This window comes from Onychostruthus taczanowskii, unplaced genomic scaffold (genome assembly GCF_017590055.1).
Source record: "Onychostruthus taczanowskii isolate IOZ18803 unplaced genomic scaffold, ASM1759005v1 scaffold9, whole genome shotgun sequence".
Taxonomy (NCBI): Eukaryota; Metazoa; Chordata; class Aves; order Passeriformes; family Passeridae; genus Onychostruthus; species Onychostruthus taczanowskii.
The window spans coordinates 11812054-11825137 of NW_024506993.1; the positions used below are offsets into that span (position 1 = coordinate 11812054).

General features: G+C 56.5%; 2 protein-coding genes across 2 annotated transcripts in view; both read right to left on the reverse strand.

The window, feature by feature from the left end:
• Window positions 1–2264: 2264 nt before the first annotated feature.
• SLC26A6 (solute carrier family 26 member 6) lies at window positions 2265–7516 on the reverse strand. The gene is made up of 19 exons (XM_041425795.1): window positions 7389–7516; window positions 6943–7082; window positions 6736–6846; window positions 6294–6466; window positions 6052–6216; window positions 5772–5924; window positions 5489–5571; window positions 5249–5396; window positions 5028–5141; window positions 4846–4923; window positions 4619–4714; window positions 4390–4496; window positions 4234–4303; window positions 3984–4076; window positions 3777–3881; window positions 3082–3258; window positions 2904–2958; window positions 2500–2621; window positions 2265–2386 (listed from the first exon to the last, which is right to left on the reverse strand). The coding sequence occupies exons 1-19, from the start codon at window positions 7514–7516 to the stop codon at window positions 2363–2365; spliced, it is 2142 nt and encodes a 713-aa protein (XP_041281729.1). The 3' UTR covers window positions 2265–2362.
• Window positions 7517–10417: 2901 nt separating this feature from the next.
• The window catches only part of CELSR3 (cadherin EGF LAG seven-pass G-type receptor 3), a 30978-nt gene continuing 28311 nt past the window's right edge, over window positions 10418–13084 (reverse strand). The window contains exon 35 of the mRNA XM_041425794.1: window positions 10418–12702. Within this exon, the coding sequence (XP_041281728.1) occupies window positions 12675–12702 (28 nt within the window). The 3' untranslated portion in view covers window positions 10418–12674. The remainder of the gene's footprint in view (window positions 12703–13084) is intronic.

Here is a 13084-nt window from a genome sequence, read left to right on the forward strand (position 1 = left end):
ACGGGAATGGGGGTCACGGGAATGAGGGTCACGGGAATGGGGGTCTCGGGGATGGGGGTCACGGGAATGAGGGTCACAAGGGATGGGGTCAACGGGAATGGGGTCACGGGAATGGGGTCACGGGGATGGGGTCACGGGGATGGGGGTCACGGGAATGGGGATCCCGGGGATGGGGATCCTGGGCATGAGTGTCATGGGAATGGGGGTCCCAGAGGATGAAGGTCCTGGAAATGGAGATCCTGGGACATGTGGGTCCCACGGTGTGGAAGAGGTTTTACTGCGACTTCTGTGAGCGATTGAGAAGTTTGATGAGAGGATCCATGTTAACCCCTGAAAGAATTTTCTACCAAGGTCATTGACAAAGAAACCAAGAAAGAAAGAAGGATAAATGAAAACTGCAACTGCCTATTCCAATAAGCACTTTGTTTGTCTTTCCTGACCAATGAGTAAAGTGTAACTTAGGAGTTATGTAAGAATGTATAAAAACCATGCATGCTATAATAAAACCAGGTTGGAAGCCTTCTGAAAATGGAACGTTGCTTTGTGTTGTGACCGTCCCAACTACGACACCGTGGAATGAGCATTCCAGGAATAGGGATCCAAGAGAATGGGCATCCTGGGCATTCTCACAGGGAGGAATGACAGCACAGGAGCATACAGTCTTTTTTTGATTCTTATGCAGCAGTGAAAACAGCAACAGGGCTAACACCTTAAAAATCAAAATTAACATAAGTCCTCCAAGAAGTAATTCTTGCAAAAAACAAAGAGTTCCTTTTGTATTCAAAGGCCTGGATTATTTAGGTTTGGAAAAACAATTCATTTACATATGTAACTATAGGAGGGAGCCACCATTCTTATAATTACCACTATAACCTTTAGTGGGGATCCATACTTGTGATGCACATTTCAGTCTCATTTCATAAGAAAAGAGGCATTGTTGAGTGGCTTTGGTGAAAAACAAATGTGCTCGGAATAGAATTACAATCCAAAAGAGCAAGTTTTTCAGGAAAATCTGAGATACTGCCTGTGATGAGATCCCTTCTAAGACGTTCACTTAAGGGATTCAATGCTCCATCCAAATACTGGCAGATGAGTCAGAGGAGAAAAACAATCTTTTTTAATGGCCCTTTGGGAAGACGGTGCTTGCAGGGAATTTGGTGCTTTCTGGTCTATTGCTTACATTCCAAGAAAGAGTATTAAATACTGAAACGGCCTATGGAAGGTGAAGTGATTGTAAATGTGAAAGTCCAGTGCATGGCAGTCTCAGAAAGGAGCCCATCAAAGCCCTCACACACAAGTTGTGAGTTGGCACTGTATGCCAGCTTTTATCTAATCATAGCAAATTGCAGATCACAAAAAATGGCCATTAGGTCAGATACAGAATGAAGCAATATGTGTCAGCATCAACCCTGGTAAGTGGTATAACAAATGACAGTATTCTTACTGACATTATCGGAAATTTTCAATGAGTCTATGAAAAGTACAAACTAGGCAAAAAAAAAAAAATTAAAAAAAAGGGGACTGATGACTACTGTGACATAGTGTTTCCTAACAGGGATTTTCAAAATGTAAAGATTGTATAATCCTTTAATCTGAAAGAAGGTATTAAAATGACAATATGGAAGTGGCATCAAATGCTAGAAAATTTAGGCAGCACACTAATAGACAGAAATGCCACTGATACACTGAGAAAATGGTACAATGCAATGCAGCACTGTACTGTAGCAGGTGCTGGTGGCTCTCCAGTCAGGCAGAGAGGGTTCTGTCACTCTTCTGAGGATGGGGATCGCTGCCCATATTGCTGCCCAGAGCAGGTCATGGCCAGAAGTGGCACAAAAGAGCCAGAGGGAGGGTGCTGGAGAGCCCACCTGCAGGGAGGCCATTCCCAGCAACACCGGAGTGCAGTGGGGTAGTCTGGGCCAAAAGTACCATTATTGAGGAAAGGGCACTGAAACCAACCCTGGGGAACACCATGGAGCTTTATTCATGATGCCAGCCCGCTGCTGGGAGCAGGAACCCTTCGGTCCCTCCACTACCCGCCAAACCAGTCCTGGCCTGGTGGGGCAGGCTCGTGCTGGGGCAGTGTGGAGGCAGCAGGCAGCCCCTCGGTGTGACAGCCAGGCAGCCCCTCGCTGTGACAGCCATGCAGCCCCTCGCTGTGACAGCCAGCAGCTGCTCTGTCCTGCAGCAGCCCCATCACAGCAGGGCTCATGGACAGGGCAGGGCCCCAGCACCCAGAGTCCGGAGGGGCTGGTGGGGGTCAGGGCATCTGGGGCCCAGGGTGGGCGAGTTGGTGCCATCAGGGTGGCAAAGCCTTCCTTGCCTGCCTGACTCCTGGGGGAGATGTCTTCCGCTTGAGGGGCTACATTCTGGTGCTGTGTTCCACCTGAGGGGGCAGATAGGGAGGGCTTGGTGTGACTGCCCTCTCCATCACCATGCTGGGGGCAGAAAGGCTGTGTGCTCAGCCAGGCCGGGTGCTCAGCCAGGCCGGGTGCTCACCGGGGCCTGGTGCCGCTCCCTGCTGATGTGCAACACAGCGTCGTGCACCGAGGGGAAGAAGGAGTGCTTGGTGATGGTTGAACTGAAGAAGTTGCCCCGCTCCAGCTGGGCCAGGACAGATACTGTGTGGAGGGATAAGTATCTAAAGTGATGGCACCTAGCTGAGCACCCGGCACCCACCCGGAGCAGCCTCCTCCCGCCTCCTGTGTTGTGGGGGACACCAGAGCCACCACCAGGGACCCAGCTTCGAGGCTCAGATTGGATCCATGGGACAACGTGCAGCACCCATCCCCTGGGGAAACCCTGGGGGTGGGAGCACATGGGGGGACCCCCAGGCTATCAGCTGCGTGCCAAAGGGCTGGCCATGCCCGGCCGGGGCTCATGACTCTGCAGATCCCCCTCACCCGGGCAGCAGGCAATGAAGACATCCACTTCTATCTCATGGAAATCCCTGAAGATCTGCAAATGGGAAAAAACATTTTACCCAGGAAGAGGAATGGGCAGCAGCCATCAGGACACCCCGCAGGGTCCCAGAGACACCATCAGCAAGGCTGCTGTCCTGCCTGCTGCCCAGCCCCTTACATTCTTCAGGATCTTGATGGAGACGGTGTCCACGAAGCTGACGGGGCTGAAGTCCAAGATGACAGCGTGGAAGCTGGGCTGGGGCAGCCCTAGGCTGTGCAGTGTGGGCTCTGAGGGTGCACTGCTCTCTCCTGCACTCAACTCAATCACTGCCAGGCCTGGACCATCCTCTGCATTCTGGGGAAGGGAAGGAGACCCGGTCACTGCTCCAGGGATGGCAGCACCCTGCCATGGCAGTGCTCCCCAGGGCTTACCTTGGTGAGGCTCTTTGGCTGTATGAGGGCACAGGCAGTGGGTGGCCCCAGGAGTGGGTCCCCCTCTCACATCTTCACCAACTTTTGGGCTCTTTTCAGATGTGTCCAAACCCACCCCTCTCCCCAGCACTGCTCTGCAGAGCAGGGCTCATTAGCTGGCACCAAGCCAGACTTTGCCCTTGCTTTTAATTCTGATTAACTTGCAAAAGGTTAATGACTAGGCAGCTCCAACACATAATCATTAACAGCCCAGCTTTCCTACCAGCTTTGGGTGGTGTGACTCAGCTCAGTCCCAGTGCCCTCCTCACCCATTCCCTAAATTGAACTGGGAACCATGTGGGCCACCAAGCCCCACCAGTGCACTGACAGAAGTGTCAGAGCTAGGGAGGGAAGAGGTGCAGGATATCACTGGAGGGGTGGTCTCCAGCATCAAGGAAACACCTTTTTCCTCTTTGCCTTTTCCTTCTTCAGTTTCTTCTGCTGTTTCTTCAGCTTCTTGAGGGCCTTCTTCTTCTTCTCAATCAGGCGGTCCACATCAATGCCGCTCTGCAAAGCAATGTGGCCCTGTGTCCCCAGCTGCCCCAACACCACCCTGCTGCTGGCAGGCAGGAGACATAGGAAGCACTCTGAGGCTGGTGGCTCTCCTACCTTTTTCTTCAGGGCCTCGGCATACAGCTCCACGTTGGCAAAATAGATGGTGGAGGAAGAGCGGAAGATCTTCACACCAGGGACCTCCTGTGCCTGGGGGCAGACGAGGAGGGTGCTACCCCGGGGCCACCTGTTCCCCTCCCTTCCCCCCCACCAAAAAGCCCCCAGCCCCTTTTTCCAGTGAGCACTGGAGATGCTTTGAACTGCCCCCCACTGCAGGCAGCTCTTCCCCCATTGCTGGTGCTGTTACCATCTCGTATTGCATCACATCCCTGTAGACGTCGGTGTCGGAGATGCGCCCCAGGATGGAGTAGTGGGGGCTGCAGGGAGGAGAGCAAGGGGCTGAGGTCACCACAGGCTCCTCCTGCCCTTGGGATGTGACACCATGCCAGCCCACGGTACTCACAGCTGGGTACGGAAGATGACCGTGAGCAGCCCAAATGCCACCGAGGCCGCCAGGCCGATGTCCAAGTTCAGCAGGAGGGTGGCTATGAATGTCACAACCCAGACCAGCTGGAGAGGGGACACAGTCAGCTGCAGCACAGCCTCTCCACTGGCACCCACAAGCCTTGGGGAGGGTGGATAAATCCTCTCCAGGAACAAGAGCACAGCCCCAGGTCTGGCCATCACCTTACCAGGTCCACCTTGTTGGACTTCCAGAGAGTGCTGAGGTCTTTGAACTGCTTGAACATGCCCTTGAGGTTGACAATGATGATGGCAGCTAAGATGGCCTAGGAGAGAAATCTCTGCAGCTATGAGGAAGCTGAGGGCAAATCTCGTTGCTGTTCCCCCACCATATCACCATGCCATGGGACAGGCACAGGTGAGGGATGTGACACTGAGGCTGTGGGACTGGATGTACCTTGGGCAGGTCCCGGAAGAGCTCTCCAATCTTCAGAATGGTCACCAGGATGACCAGGGATGCGATGACACCAGCTACCTGTGCAGAGGGCGAGCAGGAGGCGAGGGGTGAGCCCCCACTGCTCGCTGTGCTTCCTGCCCCTGGTTCAGCCCCGAGAGGGAGGCAGCACTGCCCAGACCCACCTGGCTGTTGCCCCCTGTGCTCTCCTGTACCAGGCTCCTCGACATGGAGCAGCTGATGGCAAAACACTGGAAGAAGCCTCCTAGGAAGTTGCAGAGGCCCAGTGCAATCAGCTCCTGCAGGGACAGAGCAGTGGCAGGGGAGCACCCTGCTTTCATCTGGCTGCAAGAAGGGCAAGATTAGCTTTCACCCAGGGTGGGGGCCCTGTGCCTCAGAGCATCACCTGGTTGCTGTCCACTTTGTAGCCATGTTTCAGGGCAAAGATTTTGCCCAGGGAGATGCAGATGGCATAGCCTACCACAGCAATGGCAAAGGCATTGCCCGCCACCTGCCCAAAGTAGCTCATGTTAGGGGCCACAGGTGGCTTCAACCTACATTCAAGAGAGAGATGGGGCTCAAACAGGAGTGCTGTGGGCAGCAGGGTGCCCTGGCACAGCCCCCTGCACCCTCAGGCCCTGCTCACCCGCTGGGGATGTTGCCCACCACGGAGATGCCAAACTTGTCTTTCAGGTTGACCCCGTAGGAGATGCCAGTGGAAACGATGATCTGGGGGAGAATGACTGGAGTGAGGCAGGGTCTTCCTGCACAGGGACTGTGGTGGAGGAAGAGGAGGAGGGCACAACACATGCCCTGGAGCTGCACTTGTCAAGGAGCCCAATCCCACTGCTCCCCACCCTGAAGAGGACAGGGATACACCAGGGATTCCTGGCTGTATCCCCACAGGAGGCTGGGGCAGCTCTGGGTACCGTGATAAGTTCGATGGGGATGGGCATGGGCAACTTGGCAGCAAACTTGTGGTTGAGCTCCTTCACAATCAAGATGGCCACCATGGCAATGATAGCAGTCACCAGGGTTCCCACATTGGTTTGTGGCAGCTTCTTGCAGAGATCAATGAAGGTCTAGAGAACACAGGAGGAGGGAATGTGCTCAGGAAAGCAGATGCCTCCCCAGCAGGTTTTTGGAGGCCTCTATGTGCCCCACAGGTGAGCACCAGGGGTCCTTGGGTGCCAGCAAGCCCCCACTCACCACAAACAGCGAGAGTGGCCCTGAGCTCTCGCCTTGGGAGACTCCAAAAACATTTTTGAGCTGGGAGACAAGGACGTGCACAGAGGCAGCAGTGGTGTAGCCACGCACCAGTGGGTCTGAGAGGTAGGTCACCACAAATCCAAACTGCAGGAGGCCCAGGGCCACCTGGAAGAACAGATGGCAGAAATGACCCCAGGTTACGGTCTCCTGTTCTCTGCTAGGCTAGCCTGGGACCACCTTACCTGGAAGATACCCGTCAGGACAGTGATGGTGGCCACCAGCTCCACCCTGGTAGCGTCGCGCAGTTCCTCATTGACCGTTGCATTGCTGCCATTGACAGACTCCAGGAAGTCCTCGCTGGGCACCAGGGACTCTGTCAAGCTCCCAATCATGACAGAGATGACAGCAAAGGGACCTGAGAACATGTACAGTGTGGGAAGGGAGCCCAGTGCAGGCACCAGGACCTCTCTGAGAGGACCTCTTAAGGGGTCAGCTCCTCTCTCCTTAGGCCAGGCTCAAAGCACACACACTATACTTTGGCTCTGGCTTGGCCAACCCCCTTGTTGGTGGAGCAAAACAAAGGCAATAAAGGTTCCCCCAGCTGCTGATGTGGTAATGCAGTGCCATGGACATCCTTGCCCCCTCCCCACCATTGCTGTGCAAGCACATGGTCCCTCAGCTCACCCACGGAGTTGTGCCTTGATGTTCCAAAGAAGAAGTAGAGGAAGACGGGGTAAAAGGAGGAGTAGAGACCCGTGACGGGCGGCAGCCCAGCCAGCAGTGCATAGGCAAGCCCTGGAAGGTGGAGAAGGGAGACATGTCACCAATGGCCAACCGCTGACCACCCCACATGTGAGGGGCCCCTGGCAGCCTGGGCATGGCATCACTCACCCTGGGGCAGGTGCATGATGCCCACACTGAAGCCAGAAACAATGTCCCCCACGAGCCAGTCCTTGACGGGGTAGCGGGGCAGCCAGCGCAGGAAGGGCAGGAAGCGGAACAGCAGGGACTTGGCAACAGAGCCCGAGCATCTGGTGGCGAGGGAGCAGGAGCTGAACTTGAGCACAAGTGCAGGGGGCTTTGGGACATTAGTGAGGGTGGATGAGACCCCATGGGAAGCAATGGGATCTGTGGGATCATCAGCTCCATCCACTGGAGCCTGGTGTCCCTCCAGGCAGGAGGACAGAGTGGGGACATGGATGTCTGGGCGTAGGGAAATGAACCCCCAGGTCTGCAGGTCCCTGTGGTGTTGGGGCTGGGGTGCAGAATGGAGCAAGGTGGGGCCCACTTTGTGTGGGGCAAGGTCCAGGCACATCCCACTGGCCACATGATCTTACCTGGTCTTGCGGAGACAGCCACGCAGAGAGGGCTTGGTGGGAGGTTTCCTCTGCGCCACCTCCTCCAGCTCGGCCTCACTCAGCACCTCGCGGGGCGCTCGGTGGCTCAGGGCCATCTCTGCTGCCATGCCCACCTGGCTCTCCGGAATGCCAGTCCACTGCAAGGACACAAGGGACAGCTCAGCTGCATTTCCACGGCGAAGGGCAGCCAGCATCCCACCCACCCTGAAGCCCCTCCTCCAGCTCCACTTGCCCAAGGAACCATCCTGGCCAGGTGGGCAGGAATGGCCCTGAGGATAGGCACCAGCCAAGTTTTAGGAGTCCTGCAGCAGCAGCACTGTCTCAAAATGGAGAGCAGTAGGCAGTCAGCAGGTGGGCAGGAAGGCTTTGGCAATCAGTGCTGCCCACTCCTGACCCAGAGCCTTCCCATCCACCCCACTGAAATGCACGGGTGGGGTCTGCCAGCAGAGCTGCCTCGGGGGCTCCCTCTCCACCTGCCCACGCAGGACCCACCTCGGTGCCAACCACTTTCCCCTCCGTGTACTGCAGCAAGGCAGGGCAGTGGGCCAGCACAGCTGCTGTGCAGAGCCCCATCCATCCCACAGGCCCATCTGCAGACTTTGTCCCTTTACACATGAGGGGAGCAGGAATGTGAAACCCCGGCAAATGTCACGGCTCACCATCCCTCCAGCAGTGCCCTCCCTTGACCCCTGCAGTGCAGAGCGGGATGAGCCTGTGAGCAGAGGAGCCGGGCTGGGCTGAGGTCTCACCCTTCCCAGGGCTGGGATGGTGGGTCTGAGGAATCCTTGCACAAATCTACAGCTTGTCCCTGCTCAGAGCTCACTCTGAGAGCTGCACCATCAGGCCAGGCCCATCCAGCTGGTCAGTCTTAAGGTGCTCATCCACCTGCAGCTGGACCCACAATCCCCTCCGAGTGCCTGGGGCTGTGCCAGCCTGAGTCCCTGTGTTACTCCCAGCCCTCCTACCTGCTGTGCTCAACTTGTCGGGAGCCACCAGTCAGGTGCGTGCTCAGCTTCCTCCTATTTATTAAAACCAGCCAGTGATCTTTGAGACATTGTTCCCTGCCTCCTGCCCTTCCTCCTGCCCTGCCGAGAATCTGCCCCGCTTCCCAGCCCCACGGATGCACAGCACCCACTGTGCTCCCCTTGGTGCCCTGGTGTGCTGGGTTCCCCAGCTGTGGCAGAACCAGCGCTGTTACCACTGTGCCCAGAGCCATCCCATTCTGGGGACTGTCTACTACAGTCCCAGCTCCTGGTCTCCAGCTACATCCAGGATGCTGCCAGGCCTGACCACCCATGTCATGTGCAAGGCAGGGGGCTTCTTGCCACTGGGCACAACGTGGTGCCAACCTCCTGCCAAGAGCTGTCTCCCCAGAGCACTGCTGTGCCCCCACAGCTCCCATGGATGTCCGCTCCCCAACCCATGTCCTAGAGCAGGAGTTGTGACCAGGACAAGAAGGGTTACCCACAGCCTCTGGTCATGGCATCCCAGGTATTTTCCCCAGACCCTTGCTTACCTCTGGAAACAGGTGTGCTATGCTCTGTGGACTACCCTGGTCTCACACAATTCGCACAGACCCAGTTGTTATCTTGTTCCAAAGGTCCCCCACGGGCGCTATAGTCCCACTGAACCATCACACCTCCCTGGGCTCTATCACAACCTAGAATTGGTTGCAGGGAATTTCTGAGTCACGTTTGGCCCAGGCCCCATGGGACACGGCAGCGGAAATCCAGGCTCAAATTTCTGCCTGGCTCAGCAGGTGTGGTGCGAAGGCAGTGGGCAGGGCCAGGCCTTAGAGAATCCTGGGTCCCCTGGGTGGTGGGATGGGGCTGAGAAGTAGCAGAAGCGGTGACATCCAGGACACAATCTCCAGAGCTGAAGCAACTTGTCTCCATCCCTGGTGCCTTGTGGGGGCAGCCTGTGGCCACCTTGGTTCTCTCTGTGGTGAGCACAGCCCATGTCCCCCAGCTTTCAGGGAGGCTGAGCCTCTTCCCTCAACCCATCCCTGGCCCTCCCTGTCCACCCTCAAGCCCATCAGTTGTCAGGCAAAGGCACGTCCAACACAGGCGCCCACACACGACTGCTGCCTCCTCCTTTATCCACTCCCCATCATTTATTCACTCCCCCAGCACGGAATGAGAGGCCATCACAGGGCTCCTGCTCCAAAGCAGATAACACCCCATGTCATTTATTGCCTCTTTATCACTGCTCCCTGTCCCCGCCCATGCCATTCCATCCCTCACTCCAGCCTCCAGTCCCCCACATGCACCCCAGGTTGGTCTGCCTGTGGCCCCTCCACTCCAGCCCCCCAACAGCTCTCCCTCACCCCCCAGCCAGCCTCTGGAAGGGCTGCAGGACAGGAGCACAGCTCCTGGCACTGCCAGTGCAACTCCTGAAGGCTGCCCTGAAGTCACTCCCAGCAGCTCAGGTGACAGCCCATAAGGGACAAAGGGATGACAACTGATGGTGACCCTTGCTCAGGGCGCTGTGGATCAATGCTGCCCTTTGTTCACCTGCTATTTCCTCTTCAACAAGAGGGGAGGACAGAGGACAGGAGGATCACGCTCAGCCTTCTCTACCCACACTTCCTTCTCCTTGCTGGCAGCCAGCTTGACCCTGCTGAGGTCACGCAGCCTTTGGAAAATGATCTTCTTCCCTTAGCCTGGTCAGGCTGGGCGTGCTGACAGCTGCCAGGCATGAGCTGAGCCAGGCACAGCCACTGACTGTGGCATGGCAGCTCTGCCAGCCAGGCCTGGAGCCACAGCACAGCACGGCAGGCAATGCCATCTCTGGGTGAACAGCCTGGACACAGCCCAGTTCAATCGCCTCACCTGAAGTCCCCATCCCCATGTCACCTTGCCTCAGGCCACAGTGGCTCCCAGGCGGCCTAGAACTGGCCGTGAGCTCCTGCCCAAGCCTCCTCCCGACACCACCTCAAGCCCAGGTGCTGCATCCAGAGCCCCAGCCATGAATCCCCAGCAGAGGGAGAGACAGCACAGAGCCCAGCACCGTTTTATAGACTTTTATTTCCAAATCTGGCGCTTCCATTGTACACTTTTACACAGCCAAAAGGGAGGTCTGGCCATCTCCCCACTCCCTGCCAACAGAGTCAGGAGACAGAGAGAGGAAAAAAAACCCAACCAAATCCCCCAAAGGAAAAAATCCAAACTCAAGGAGGATGCTCCCCAGAGCCCAGGTCACAGCACTACAATCAGGGACCAAGCTGCAGACTGGTCTGCAAGAAGCAGATTTCTGCTTCTTGCCTGGCCCAGCTCCACAGGGATGGCCACCAGCTCTGCAGGGATGGCCACCATCTCTGCTGCTCTCTTCTTTTTGGCACTTGACACTTGCTCTCCATTTGGCAGCAGCATAAAGAGCCCTGTGCCCAACTTGGCAGAAACATGGGCCCTACAGTGCAGCAGGGACAGGATCCCAGGACTCTGGTGCTGGCACTGCACAGCCGGAGAGAAACTTGTAAACGAGCTTGTTTCCAAAGGCAAAGATGGGCAGCATGGAGGTGCCTGGCTGTCCCAGCATGTGGGGCCAGCAGGCTTTCCCTCTGCACACTGGTCCCAAATGGCATGTAAACATGTCAGCAGGCCTCTCTCCCCTCATCCCTGGGAAAAGGATGACAGTGAGCCTGCCTCATCAGGGCTGTGCTGGGGACCCAGGGCACCCCCCGTCACCAGCCCTTCTGTTCCCTCCATACTCTCCCCACTGACTCGGGGAGGCAGCCAAGAGGCCCTGGCCTCCCTAGAGGCATGAGGACAGCAGCATGAGTCCTCTCCTGTAAACATGTCAGGCTGGGCTACAGTAAGATGCCATGGCAGTGTGGTAGTAAGGCAGTAAAGAGCACATGGTCATGCAGCCCCAAGAGCACCTGGAGGGTGAAAAAGGGAATATGCTGGCCCTGCTGAGCCAAATGCCCTGGCCTGAGGCTGAGGTAGGCACGGAGGAGTGCCACCTCACAGCGCAGCCAGGGGTCAGGCCCCAGGCTGAGCAGACACCATCTGGGTAGCCTGAATTTCCAGAGAGGACAAAGTGCTCTTTATCTCCATCTCCCAAAATTCAGGCCACTGAGCTGGAGTCCTTTGCTACTCAGGGGAGAGCAGGTGTACACAGAGCCCCCAGGGAACCAGCTAGACACAACTTTTGTGGGCAATGCTGGACCCTAAAACTGGAGCCACATCATGCTCCTGTGGATGTTAGTCCTCTGCAGAGTGAGGACTGGCTCTGGGAAAAGCCAAGCCTGCTGCTAAGCAGGGCAAGGGTCATCCAGCTCCTTTACCAGACCCACAAACCAACAGAAGTTTGTTCTGTAACATGCAGGTTAAAGAGCACAACACCCAGTGGGTAAAAACATAGTGCTCACTTGCTGAGCCGAAGAACCAGCACTGATGAGAGTGGGACCATGCTGGTGCAGGACAGGACTGCACAGCAGAACTTGTCTTCTTCCCAGCAGGTTCCTAGTGCTGAATTTGCTGCCCATTCACACATGCTCTCGCTGGCACACAGCCCCAGCTCACACACAGCCCCAAGGGGTGGTCCCACAGCAGGGCAGAGGGAGGCCTGGCTGCAGGGGCTGAGGGACACCAGGCAGGCAGAGTCTGGAGCTGCACAGTGGGAGGGCAGGGGGGGCAACAGGGCCAGCTGCCCTGCAGGGGGGATGGGACAAAGAAGGGCCAACAAAGCCTTAAGGACTGCCTGGCACTGTTTCTCCAGTCCACTGGGATTGTGGTTCTAGTAGCCCCAGGGAAACTGGCAAGGGGCTGTTGGTGAAACAAATGCTCCAGGTCCTGGGAACAGACCATCCGTAAAAATAACCATAGAAATTTCTCTTCTCTCTGATTACAAAGATACAAAAGGATAGAAAACCCTCCCTGCCCCCATATCCTAGGCTCCCTTTCTGTCCCCCTGCCACTGCCCACCCTTCACACACACACAGGCACACCCCACACACAAACAGCTCGCAGAGAAAGAGCTTGGCCCCAGGGGGTCGGAGATGCCACCCTTGCCCAGTACTACCTGTCACACCGGGCAGGTGACGGAGAGCATGGTGGCAGCTGAGAGCCTGGAGGCTCCTGGCAGTGGCTGGTGTGGGCTGCTGGCCCCTGAGCCCACTGGGCAGGGGAAAGCAGGGTTGATTTTGGGCCTCTGACAACCATCAGTTCTGGCCCCTGCTCCATGGGGATACCAAACCTCAGCTGGCAGTGCCTGGTGAAGAGCTCTGCTTCTTCCATCTCTCTCGTGATCAGTTTCGGCCCCTCAGGAATGGCCATCGTTTCTCATTATTCTTCTCAGAGGAAAGAAAAACAGTGTTAAACCATGGCATCTCTCCTGGGCTCCAGCACCCTTTCCCCACTATGCTAGATGGGGACAGGGCAGAAAACCTCTCCTGTGTCAGGGCAGGAACAACTGTCTCTGAGTCCCTGAGATAAGGGAAGAGGGAAGGAGGGATGGGGTGGGAGCAGTACCAGCAGGGAGCAGAGCTAGAGGGAAAAGTGACATACTGGAACAGCATGCCTGGGGAGAAATGTGGCTGGGAAAGGCAAGGCTTCCCTAGGACTTGGGCTCCCTCTTCTCCAGCCAGCCTGGCCCTTGCATACATCTGTTGGGACTTAGAGCCAGCAGTGACCACGGGATCACCCAGGAGGCCAGCCTAGCTGCACAGAGCA